Below are 13204 nucleotides of genomic sequence, written 5' to 3'. Positions count from 1 at the left end.
GAAAAAAGCTAAATTTTATTGTTTGGTCTGGGCAAATTTTTATGCAGGGGAAAAAAAGGAATTTACTCAGCATTTCAGTTTTGCGGTATTATTAGCAAGTATAAAACACCCTATCAGAACATTGCAGCATGCAAGGTTCTCACAGCATTCATAAAAGCATTTTACTGTCACAGCAATCTAGCTTGGGATTCGAACCCCAAACCTTTGGGTCAAGAAAGCAGTTGCTTGCATGTTATGCCACAAGGGAACTGTGAATACCGAGTCTCATCTTGAGCAACCATTGTTGCAAGCATTTCAAATACTTTGAAATATTATCATTATAAATAATTATACAAAACGGGACAAAATGTTGCTCTATAGTTTGAGAGTTATAGCTGTATTTGTCTGATTTTTGGAACTCTCACTAGATCAACGCAGGACAAACTGGTTCTAATTTAAAGATAGGCTAGGCTATATGACTTGTGTTGCTAAATGAGATTTAATTAATGTATAAATTTATCAAGAGACTTAATTAGGCATCAGCTTCTGAAAAGTGAGTAGATTTTGCTGCTTACTCTTTTTGCTGTTATCACCAAGCCGTTGGGTCCAAAAATTCAATCTCCGTTCTCCAGTTCTTTGCTTCTTGTCCTCCCGGTGTCACTGAAGGTAGGCTCGTTAGGGAGGGAATTCCTTCCAGGGTGAGTCAGACACTCTTGGCCTTAGACGGTGTGACGTCAGTCGGGGGATTCCCTTCACGGAGAACTGCTGGCCTGGCTGGATTGTCCCCTGAGTGAGGGGGGCGTCTAAGAGTCGTTCGCTCGTTACTCAAGTCCCCAGAAGCGATGCCCTCAGAAGTCAGAGTATAACACTAACATATCCGCTATCAACTAATCTCAGGGGTGATATCTTATTCTGGCCAAAATAAGTTTCACCTGCTTTGATCAGTCATGAGATTAAACTTGTATTGGGCGATAAAACATGACACAAATAAACAAAGAAAAAGATTACTGAGAATTACTAGGCGTTACTTTGTAGTTTCTGTATCACACTGCTAACTAGCACAAGGCGTCCCTTGGAAGTTGAGTGAGGTCCTTCGTTAGAGTCTTTGACGAGTCGTTTCGTCGGTGTAAGGAAAAAGGAAGAGCGTCGCACTTAAAGTGAAGAGAGCTACATGAGGAGCGTAGCGGAAAAGAGAAGAGGGTCGCAGAAGAGTGTAGCGGAAAAAGGGCAGAAGAAGAGAGGGAGCGGAGTCGGGCATTCCCTTTTCAGATGTGGCGCGGTCACGCCCATTTGGGAGGTCTCCTTCCTTTGATTGGATCCTGGGTCTGAGGCTCACGTGACTTGTTTCACGTTTCAGAGAGAGAGAAAAGAATCACGTATACACATGAAACTGAATAACGTAAAAATTACTTATACATGCTTGTGGTATAGCACAATGAGTGTCCTGGATTATTAATATCAAATATCTACGTATATATATCTTGGGTATTTTACGATTACATCCCACTACAATATTATGCTAGAAGTTAGAAACTAATTCGTTTTCCTAATCAGAGACAGAAATTTTCCTTCATGATTGAAACAGTAATACACATCACTTCATTAGTTACTAGACATTCACTTGAGAACAACAGAGAGTAACATTCATACATATTGCATAAACATATTTATAAATACTCGATTAAGTCCGTTATGTATTTAGACGGCAGCAGGGCGAAATATGATTTCGCAAATGTTCACTTGGGGTCGCTGTTGGTCCATGTTATTCGTTTGGTTCGGATCGGGTTTTCAGGAGTTCAGTGCAAGGTCAATTCTGTGTGCCATCTGTGTGATTTGCAGACGATAATCAGTGCCATCTTGACGCCGCTCGTAATAAAACTGGGTTGTTAATCCTAGTCTTCACCACTTTGTTTGATCTTCTTTTTGCCTAAAAGCGTCATAAACTGGCTTGTTATCTTTCCATTCATGGAGAAGTGGAGGGGGTCATTGGAAGGTGTCCTTGTCCGTCTTTGATGTGCGTGAGTTTGTGTGTGTGTGTGGGGAGGGGTGCAGCGTCTGTACGCACACACACAATTTTGTGGAATGTGGGGTTCTGTCCCAAGAAATCCTTATTCAGAGTGGAGAGTCTTTCATTCAGAACTTTTCATTTCTTTATTCGATCCATACTACACTACAATATGTACACTTATATACACCTATAACTCAAAAACGCTTTCCCCAAAAAAACTTCACATGCTTGATCAGTCTGAGGAGCAGATGTCATAATTAAACTGTGGTGCCACTGCAATCCTAGATGGCGCTATAACACAAAAAAGCCATTTAATCAGTTATTGTCTAATTGTAGCGCCCCCGTTTTGTGGATTTAGGTCTCCATTGGGCTTCATTTCTTGGAGTTATGGATGAAAAACCTATAAAGCTGCTCACACTTCAAATTATTGATATGTTGCAACAAAAAATATTCAAAAAGTCACACTTTTTTTGATAATTACTTACCTACAGAATACAGATTCCAACAAGGCCAATTATGTGTGAATAGAATCAAATTCCACAGACTAGTTCGAAAAACTGATTTCAAACTGGCTATTGAGAAAATATAATGCATTTTTGACAGTACTTGCAATTACAAATTTGTAAGGGCCTATGCAGAGCATACAGACAAACAAATTGCTTGTCGATATGCTTAATTTTCACTGACATATTCCATATTTTCTTGTTATTGCGCCCCCCTAGTGGCTATTGTTACAAAAAATTTTCTGCACTTAGGAAGTGCCTCCATGGACCTGCCAGTCAAGATCGTCAAGGATTTAAGCTCTGGGCAGAGCTTAGTGATTGTATCGACCTTTTTGGATTGGCAGGACCCAAGGAATCAGGGGAAAAATTATATTTCGTCTCTATGCCTCACGTGGTAGGAGCCCCATAAGAAAAGGCATTTTCCTTCGCTGTAGTGCCCCCATGAGGCCAATCAGTCTGATTTTTTGCACCTGAGTAGCGGGAGGGTTTATTACCTACTGACCAAGTCTATAGGCCTCACGGTTTGGGCTGTGCGATCATTTGTGCAGAAAAAGAATAAAAATTAAAATCCTAACAATTATAACAGGGTCTCTAGCACCTTGTGCTTGAACCCCTAATAAGAAAAATCAGAGAAAAAGCAAGAGTGGCCGAAGCACCTTTGCTGCTTGGCCCCCTAACAATAGTGCATGAAGGGTTTAACTTGAATTTTACTAGTGAATGAAGCACCACCCTAGTGTATGTCAGAATTCTCTTACCTCACTCAGGTAGATGAAAAAGGAGCAGGTTGACCCATCCACTCCATAGTTTCCGTAACAGGCATCGGAACGCCACATGTCCTTCATCCACTAAGGAAAAGGGGGAGAACAGGAACATGTCAGCAGAATTCCAGCATGAAACCAATTTGTTTAGCCTTTATGTTGGAAAAGAAAAAAAGGCTTGAATTCCATTCAGCATACAACTGCTGACTGTATTTGCTGCATGACTACAGGCAGTTTAGCAGATACTCAGCACATCACTGGCAAATTTGTACATACAATAAAGGAATAACAAACAAGTGCAAAATATTAACAAGGCATTCACAGGGTAGGCCAAATTTCCATCCTTACTGAACTCTGTAGCCAACAGATATTACATGTCACTACTGCATTTTCAATGAAAGAAACAATAAATAGTGTCAACTATAGATGGGCATTATGAACACCTAACAATACCAGTAAATATATTATTAATATATGTTTTTTACCTTAATTGTCTCTCAAAATGTACTCAATTTCAAGTCTGCCAGTCAGCTAAGACTCACAAAACACACAGAGGAACACATGCTGCCTCCGAGACACATTAAGCAAGCCACATAACTAGAGAGTCAACCATGCTTGTAGGAGAATACTAATTGCTCATTTCTGCAATACCAGCTAACAGATGCTAGCATTTGCTAGAATGATGCCGACTGATGGGGGAGTGCTAGGGCCATGACATGACACTACATATTGTTGCATCGACAAAGTCAGGGAAGAGACTCTTGGAAACATTTCTGCTCTTTACTCTTAGAAATAAAGTTTTACAGAAGAAGGGGTGGAGCCCAATGACTTAACGGAACTCCTTTTTCTCTTTTTCAATGGCTCCAACAGCAGCCAGGCTACCACTATCACATGCCTTCAACTATAGGGTGAAGACACACACTCACACATTGCGCAGATAACACCAACATAATGATCCAAAATGAACCTTTCTTATTGGACCAACTATTTATATCTCCCAACCGTCCACATGCTAAACATGCAAATTCAGCTATTCAGTTATCAGTCACATGCTCTACTGTTTTAAGTCCATGCAAGCTGGCCAGCTGCCATAATATATTGTCAATGCACCTTCAGTGAGTGAAGCATAACACTTTTTAAGGGAGCATACAAAACTCTGTTACAAAAAATAAGGATGCTTGAACCACTTGAAAAGTTTTATAACATTTTCTGAAGAGCACTGCCCTCAGAATATGATGCTCTAAAGAAGCAAAAGGAGAATAAGATCACCATGTTAAAATCCAAGTTTAGATTAGAGTAGAATAAAGCCCCCTAGACACTTCTGATTGATTGAGCGCTTAACTTTGGGATGAGCTTGAGTAGAATTTATAATCCATAACATTAGTGTCATGTTTATATGGTTGAATGCAACCAAGCCTGCTGAGCAAGTTTCTTATTGTCTGTGAATTTCAGAAGAAACAATGGGAAATATCCACTGATATTCAGTAGGATTACAATCATAAAATTGCTAGTCTATGTGTACAGCTAAAGATGTACTGCCACAAGCTCAACTCCACATCAACTGTAAAGAAATGTATTAGTTCAAAATACATAATACATCTGAGAGAAGGCAGGTCCAATTTGTCCTTGAAATAAAGTTTCCCCTCATCTGGAGCAGTTTTCTCTGCAAGGCATAAGAAGGACATATTGATCCCAGTTTGTATGGCTCAAATCACACTTATCAATTAATTATGTTATTAATTTGTTATTATATGTAATTAATTACCTCTGATGAAGAAAGGGGAGGAAGATTAGTTGACTCTGCACTCTGACAGCGACACAAGGTTGGGTTTAGTGGCCCGCCTAAATATGTCATTGACTGGTGCCCACTAGGTCTCACTGCTTGCTGACCACCTGCAGTCCTTCAGGGACTTTACAGGCAAATAATATTCCAGCAAGATAAGTCATGGCATCATTGAACCAACATGAGAGGGTGGGGGGAAAGCACATGCTTCCTTGGACATTTCTGAAACTGCCTCCTCTTTTCAAACTGGTGCTGGCTTAACACCACTCAAGGAGAACATGAATGGGGAGAATACTTACTATCTAGACCTGTTATTACAGCTAATACACTGGCTACATGCTTAAAAATAAAGGTGATACTAAGATTTTTTTTTGATTGATGCCATAGGTGAACTAATTTTGTTTCCATAAAAATATTTTTGGTAATAGCTTTTAAATTGCTAAAGAACATTTATATCAAGTGAAGTTTATTCACACTTATACATCTCTTTAAAAAAGAAGGTTTGTTATGGAAGCAGTAGTTTTTTTTTTTCTATGGCATCACTCAAAGAAACTTTTTTGTATATCTTTTATTTTGAAGTGTAGCACTGTGTTTATGATTAGGGGATAAAGAGGGCCATTCTACCCACTGAGAGTATTAGGAGAATTGTGCGCACATGTAATATAGGCCTCAGATATTGGAAAGAAAGTTCAGATAAAAAAATGTACTAATTATTTAATAGTTCATTTTAAATATTAACAAGCTAATATGTGCACATTTTCCTCTCTGAAAAAAATTACAGCCTGGTTAATCTGTTACAAAAATGGGGACAGCTCTAATTTTAAAAAGGGGAACATTCAATAGAAGAAAAAAATTAATAAATAAGGAAACTACACCCAGTGGTCATGTATTGATAATAAACAAAGCCTTTTCCACAACAAAGGTAAAATGAGTAAAAAGCTTACTGACATCTCTATACAGCAAAGTTTATACTGATCCAGGGCTGAACAATTTCAAAGAATGTAATTTTCTAAATTCATAATAAAGGTGAATATCTGATATTACACAATGTTTTGTTAACAATATTTTAACAGGAGAAAATGAATATTTTTAAACATGCAATCCTGAAGGTCTACAAATGCCTGTGTTGGTTTTTGTTAGAGGAAAATAAATAAATAAATAAATGCTTAAATAATATAAAACAACCACAATAAAATTTCTCCCCACACCTTCTGTCAGGGTGTGACCAAAAACAAGGCTAAGAGGCACATTGAGGAGTCACGTCTAGACATTTATTGCAAATAAATTACAAATTTAAAGTTTATGCAACAAGCTAAGTTTCTAGCCTGTGAGCTTGAGGGAACAGAAAAAAAACTCATCCTTGACAGCACAATCGGTCCTCTTTTAACACCATGGATCAAACCATTTAACATTCAAGGTACATTGAATTGTTACCCCAGTAACAGTGAATGTGAAGAACTCCACTTAACTGGACATCACTACTTCACATTCAATCTCACACTTTAGATTACCATCACAAGATTTCAATATTAAATATCAATGGAAATAATGTTGTAAAATACCCACTAGCTCTTTGTACAAACATGGTTTACCCCCTAGAAAGGTTCCAAGTAGTACAGTCCAGATTACCCAGAATTCCAGGCATTTCTATAAAGACATGCTCAGTAAGCCCGCACCTTCTCTAAACCAACACCCACTAACCCACGCTGCAGACATGGCTCCTGGGAATCAAACAAAGAAGTCAGCAGAAATGTTATGGTGAGAACAATAAAAATGTTAAAACTGTCCCATCTTATGGTCTGACTCTTCTTTACTAGCGTGCACAACTAGTATAGAAAAGATAAGTTTAAAAGATGTTAAATTATTGACCATTTACCTGAAATATAGGATTTGAACAGAATTTTAACCTTTTATGAGCTAATCACTTTAAATGATTTTATAATGAAAAACATTAACTTTGAAATGAATAAATATAACCAATGTATACATTCTGGGCAATCTTAAAATCAGAAGTAGGGATATTACTGCAATGTACTCTGAACTTGTGCTGAACAAAATTTAAATTCATACTTTACTCCCTAAACACCCTGCATCCCTTATTCTTACATGTGGGGCCTTAGTGGGCCATCACACCTTCCAACAAAAATGTAAATGTCCTACCAAAACAGGTGAACATCTCATGACTTATCCGCTTCTTAAAGAACCTAGATGAATGTAAATAAAATCTGATTCTACTTCTGGCATATTTTCTACAATTGACAGAGATTTCTAATGTGCACAACAAAATGACTCATAAAGAAGAAATCAAAAATAATAATAATTCATCAGTAGCAGAGAAGAACAAGGATATTTGTCTTTGTGGCATCGCACAAACTCTCCGAATTTCTCAAGGCAGTAGCAAGAGCTAAGATCTTTTAATTAAGTCTGCGTCTTGATTCCAGACGTGTACGGAGGCTGCAAATTAACTCCATGGAGAGGGAGGGATCAAAAGCTGCTTCACTCTCCCATGCCAGCGGGGATTTACAATAAGAAACCTGCAGAAGAGCATTTCAGGGAGGCTTTATGGTTCAGATTTCAATGAGCTGCTTGCAGTACATGAGCATGAGAGAAGTGAGAGGAATATCTCCACTTGACTCAGCTGAGAACTGAAATAACTGAATGCCAGGAAGAGAAATAAAAAGAGTGGGGTTACATTTAAATGCATCAAAAGAACAGAGGATAACAGTGTGCTCATTCTCTCTCTCTCTCTAGATGTTAAAGGAAACATCTACAATTGTAATCAAAAACACTTTATATAAAATTCATAAGGTGTTCTCACAGTTTGCAAGCTCTCCAGCCTGTCTGTGTGCTGGAAACCAGTCTAATGTGTTTACAAAATCCCAGTGTGGCTCGGTCTCACACATGCTAGGCTTTCTTCTCTTTTTCTGCTCATAGAAGAAAATTTGCAAATGTTGAAAATCATGAAAGGAGAAAAGAATATTGCTTTATTCCTGCTCCATAGGTGGGTAATATTGATCACTGTAGGATCACCAGATATTAGATATATATTATTGTATTGTGATTTAAGCAAAAAAAAATTTCCTAAGTGAACATTTAAAATTTAAGGTGACAGTCACTGTAAAAAGTGGGACTGGGGTCAATTAATATTTAGTTAAAAACTAATAGTAACTTACACTTAATAAAAAAGACTTTATGTAGTTTGAAATCAATTTGAGGTAAATTCAACAAATTTGACCAAAGTATTAAATGCAATTTACACAATTTTGGTGGAATAAAATTAGCTGGGATATGTTGAATAGAATTTATTCATATTTTATCAGTAAAGGCAAAGATCCAGAAAAGTTGTTTATGACACATATAAACGACAGTTTATATGTGGATGAAGTTTAACTTGTCTGTAAGTTTTTAATTCACTGTTTGAATTACAGGATGCTCAGTCTCTTTCAGAGTATACTTCCAAACTGTCATTGCAGCACTAGCTCACTCTCACTTAATACACCGAGTTACATTTGAAAGCAGATTTCAGCAAATTAGAGGAAAGTGCACACCACGAAATAAGAGGCAATGATTTGTCAGTTTACTAAGCATTTAACATTTTACGTATTATGTTAGCATTCCATACTCAATATATCTGAATGCATTTTTTCATAATATTGTATAGGAACACCTAGCTAAGTTTGTTTTTATTTTTATAAACAAATATTATATAAACAAATGTTTAATATATTTTTATTACATTTGTTTTTATTTTATTTTATTGTGCAAGGTTCAGTCTGTGAGAAAGTCCAAAAATGTAGTAGCAGTCACGTGTCCTTGAGCCCGCAGTTCACAGGATAGGTTGCAGCAGAATCTCCATGACAACGCTCCTCTGGGGGAGTTTGACTATCAGCAGCTCAAGGCCAAAACAGATAAGTTCAGTTTGTTGAGATCAGAGACCTGAAGCTAATTTGATCTAATAGTCCCTCTGATTCAAAGCTCCATTTTTGCTCTGGTCTTCCAAACATTCATTCTTGGAGTACAAAGCCGTTAGTTGCTCCTTGATGGAATCCAAGCTTCTTTTCACAGTCCCAGTCTGTGTGCCAATGGCTCTGCCCATCCCATCAATCATGTTGGTCAGTTTCCTTGGACTGTTTACAACTGACTCAGCTCTTTTAATTTTCCAATAAACCAGGGCATCGCCTAATCCAGTCAGCAGAAATGCCTCCTGGACGCCTTCCTGGTGAGGTTTTCCAGGCATGTCCAACAGGGAGGAGGCCCCGGGAAAGACCAAGAACACAAGAACACACTGGAGAGACTGCATGTCTCGACTGGCCTGGGAATGCCTCAGTATACCCCCGAAGGAGCAGGAATCAGTGGCTGGGGAGAGGGAGGTCTGGGTTTCTTTGCTCCGACTGCTTCCCCTGTGACCCGGACCCGGATAAGCGGTGAATAGTGGATGGATGGATGGATAAATATTTTTGAGCTATATTAATTCATAAGTAGGCATGTTATTACTAAATCCGACACATTTTAACTGTGCATTTTATTAACATTTACATAATTTTCTTGCTTAAATTGAGTTAATTTATTCAATGAATGTTAATTAAAAGTTTGAAAATAAGAATCTACTCATTAATATTACGTGTCACTTTGTTGCCATAATTTTTTAAAGTAACTAATTTTTTTAGTGTTGTATACGCTTTTTACACAAGTTAACACAGTTCCCTATGGACACACACACAGCTCATCACAGCCCTGTACTAGCAGCAGCAAGAAAACAGGCATAGAATTTTGTTACCTACAAAAAACTTTGGGAGAGGGGCATGTTTACCACTGTGTTACATCACTTTTCCTTTTAACAACACTCAATAAGCGATTGGGAACTGAGGACATTAATTGTTTAGGTTTTGTAGGTGGAATTCTTTCCCATTGCTTGATGTACAATTTCAGTTGCTCAACAGTCCGGGGTCTCCGTTGTTGTATTTTGCGCTTCATAATGCGCCACACATTTTCAATGGGAGACAGGTCTGGACTGCAGGCAGGCCAGTCTAGAACCCGCACCCTTTACTACGAAGCCACGCTGTTGTAACACGTTCAGATTGTGGCTTGGCATTGTCTTGATGAAATAAGACATCCCTGAAAACGACATTGCTTGGATGGAAGCTTATGTGGCTCCAATCCTGTATGTACCTTTCAGCCTTAATAGTGCCTTCACAGATGTGCAAGTTACCCATGCCATGGGCACTAAACACCCCCATACCATCAGAGCTTTTGAACTTTGCGCTGATAACAATCTGGACAGTCCTTTTCCTCTTTTGCCTGGAGCACACAACGTCCATGATATCCAAAAAAAGTTTGAAATGTGGACTCCTCAGACCACAGGACACTATTCCACTTTGCGTCAGGTCTTTTGCTTGGGCCCAGAAAAGCTGGCGGCATTTCTGGGTGTTGTTGATATATGGCTTTCATTTTACATGGTAGAGTTTTAACTTGCACTTGTAGATGGAGCAACAAGCTGTTTTGACTGACAAGGGTTTTCTAAAGTGTTCCTGAGCCCATTTGGTAATATCCGTTACAGTTTTTAATGCAGTGCCACCTGAGGTCACAGGCATTCAATGTTGGTTTTTGGCCTTGCCGCATACTTGCAGAGATTTCTCAGATTCTTTTAATCTTTTGATGATATTATGGACTGTAGATGATGAAATCCCTAAATTCCTTGCAATTGTACATGGAGAAACGTTCCTGAACTGTTGGACGATTTGCTCATGCAGTTGGTCACATAGAGGTGAACCCCATCCTTGCTTGTGAACAATTGAGCCCTTCAGGGATGCTCTCTTTATACCCAATCATGACACTCACCTGTTTCTAATTAACCTGTTCACCTGTGGAATGTTCCATACAGGTATTTTTTGAACATTACTCAAATTTCCCAGCCTTTTGTTGCCCCTGTCCCAACTCTTTTGGAACGTGGAAGAATTGGAAGAATTTAACTTAATTTATTTGAACATTAAGAGCTTGTCTTTTTTATTTTTAATTTGCAAATCATAGTATTCTGTTTTACACAACTTTCCAACTTCATTGGGATTGTTTTTTTTTTTTTTTTTTGGCCTGTTTTACTTTCGAAATAGAGAAGTCATACTTTTATTTTCTTAACTAACCAGCACAGCAGCAATTGTTTGTCATAGGGTCGTGCTGTGGTGAATTGTTCAGTTATCTCGCCCTTGTTCGCTGCTCCTGTTTTTAAGTTTGAGTAGGATATACATGAATGATGCGCTTTATCCATTTGTTATGCTTAGAGCAGTGGTAATCTAACATTTTTATTTATATTATGTAATAGCAAAATAAGATTTAAGTGTTCAGCCCAAAAATAAAACATAACAACCCATAATGGGTATTTCGCACAATTGGTATACTGCATATTTTCTGAGTAAAGTCCTATTAGTCAGGTTTAGTTTTACCTGTGGATGTATGTGTAAAGTAATTATTACTGGAGTAATCTCAGTAGCTTTAATCCTGTCAGAACAGACCATTCCTAAGCTTTTTATCCTACCAGCAGTTAAAATAACCCCACGTTATATAAACCCACCATGTCACATGGTGGAATACTGTATCAAATCCTGGACAAAAGGATTGTTTTACTGGTTTTCTTGAGAAAAGAGGAGCTGGAGGATGCGTTTAGTGATGAAATACACAGATGGTGGGAAGGCTGTCCTCAGAACAGTAGCAAAAGTCTAAAATCTCAAGTAGCCCTGCTGTATATGATCCACACTGTGTGACAACAGTGCGTGAATCGAGTAGCCCCTCTCATCTCTGTTATTTTCACCAGGATATTTTATCCAGTGTGAATCCAAAATAAACATTACTGACATCCTGTGGTAAAAATGACATTACCCATATGAAAAAAGTGATCTTTTCTACACAATTCATTTGTAAAGCTGTCAAAGGTCAAAAGAACCTCTTAAATACTGGTGTTAAATATGACATTAGCAAACATGTTTATGTATTCATTACAGAAATTACCATGTCATTTTGAAACTACTGACATCTATCAAAATAAATAAATAAAAATATTGTATAGGTCATAAATCAATATTTGCTTTTATAGATCTTTCGTTCCAAATCCAATCACAAAGTTTTAAGCCTAAATCTGACCTCAGGCCTACCACCTTTGCAAAACCTGACAGGCCAGCAACTGTAATATTACCACATTCTGACAGGTTTGGAAAACAAGACTGGGCAGCCTGGCTAAACTAGGCTTGTTGTCGGCTGCATAGTGTTTGTTATACTGTGGAATTTCAACAATACACACCCTTCCTATTAGAGAAGCTTTGGGGCATCACATCAATGTATTTGTTTACTTTATGTGATATTTTGCTACAGGAAATATAGGGCAAAGGTAATACATTTAGAAATGGGAAGGAAAATAAAATAAAGATCACAAATTTGTAGTTATTAATGTTTTATATATTTTTGCGTTTATAAAATTGGTAATGCTAATCATTTAAGCATTCATTATCTGAAACCGCCTATCCAATTCAGGGTCGTGGTGGGTCTGAAGCCTACAGGGAATCACTGGGTGCAAGGCGGGAACACACCCTGGAGGGGGCACCAGTCCTTCACAGGGTGACACACACTCACACATTCACTCACAGACTCACACCTACTTTTGAGTTGCCAATCCACCTACCAACATGTGTTTTTGGACCGTGGGAGAAACCCGGAGCACTCGGAGGAAACCCACGCAGACAGGGGGAGAACACACCAAACTCCTCACAGACACCCAGAGAGGGACTCAAACCCTCAACCTCCAGGTCCCTGGAGCTGTGTGACTGCAAAACTATCTGCTGCACCACCATGCCGCCCTCATGATTTAATAGATATAATTTACTCGTCAGAAAGTCTGTAATGGTGAGATGTGTCAGTGTAATTGTGTTGTTATAGGGACAGAAGACTTTCTCTTTGTTAACTATATAGTAGAAACAAAAGGCTGGTTCACAGAAATGCCTCCAAACAAATAAGAAACTATTAGACTATACTACCTCAATAATGTTCAATATATTTTTGTTTGAGGCTGCAGTAAAACACTGAACTGCTCACCACGGTGGACTTCAGCACTGATGCTCTCAAATCTCTGACCCCTTGAACACTTCAATCCTTGAGCCTTCTGCTCACCTTTCAAAAACATCATTAAAAT

General features: G+C 38.3%; 1 protein-coding gene across 2 annotated transcripts in view; it reads right to left on the bottom strand.

The window, feature by feature from the left end:
* LOC136679681 (alpha-1,6-mannosylglycoprotein 6-beta-N-acetylglucosaminyltransferase A-like) overlaps positions 1–13204 on the bottom strand; it is a 252818-nt gene that overhangs the window by 103312 nt on the left and 136302 nt on the right. For both annotated transcript variants that reach the window (XM_066658338.1, XM_066658337.1), the window contains one exon: positions 3246–3335. In XM_066658338.1, coding sequence (XP_066514435.1) covers positions 3246–3335 — 90 coding nt within the window. The remainder of the gene's footprint in view (positions 1–3245; positions 3336–13204) is intronic.

This window comes from Hoplias malabaricus, chromosome Y, assembly GCF_029633855.1.
Source record: "Hoplias malabaricus isolate fHopMal1 chromosome Y, fHopMal1.hap1, whole genome shotgun sequence".
Lineage (NCBI taxonomy): Eukaryota > Metazoa > Chordata > Actinopteri > Characiformes > Erythrinidae > Hoplias > Hoplias malabaricus.
The sequence above is the reverse complement of the archived record's forward strand: the minus strand, read 5'-3'. Positions and strand labels throughout refer to the sequence as shown.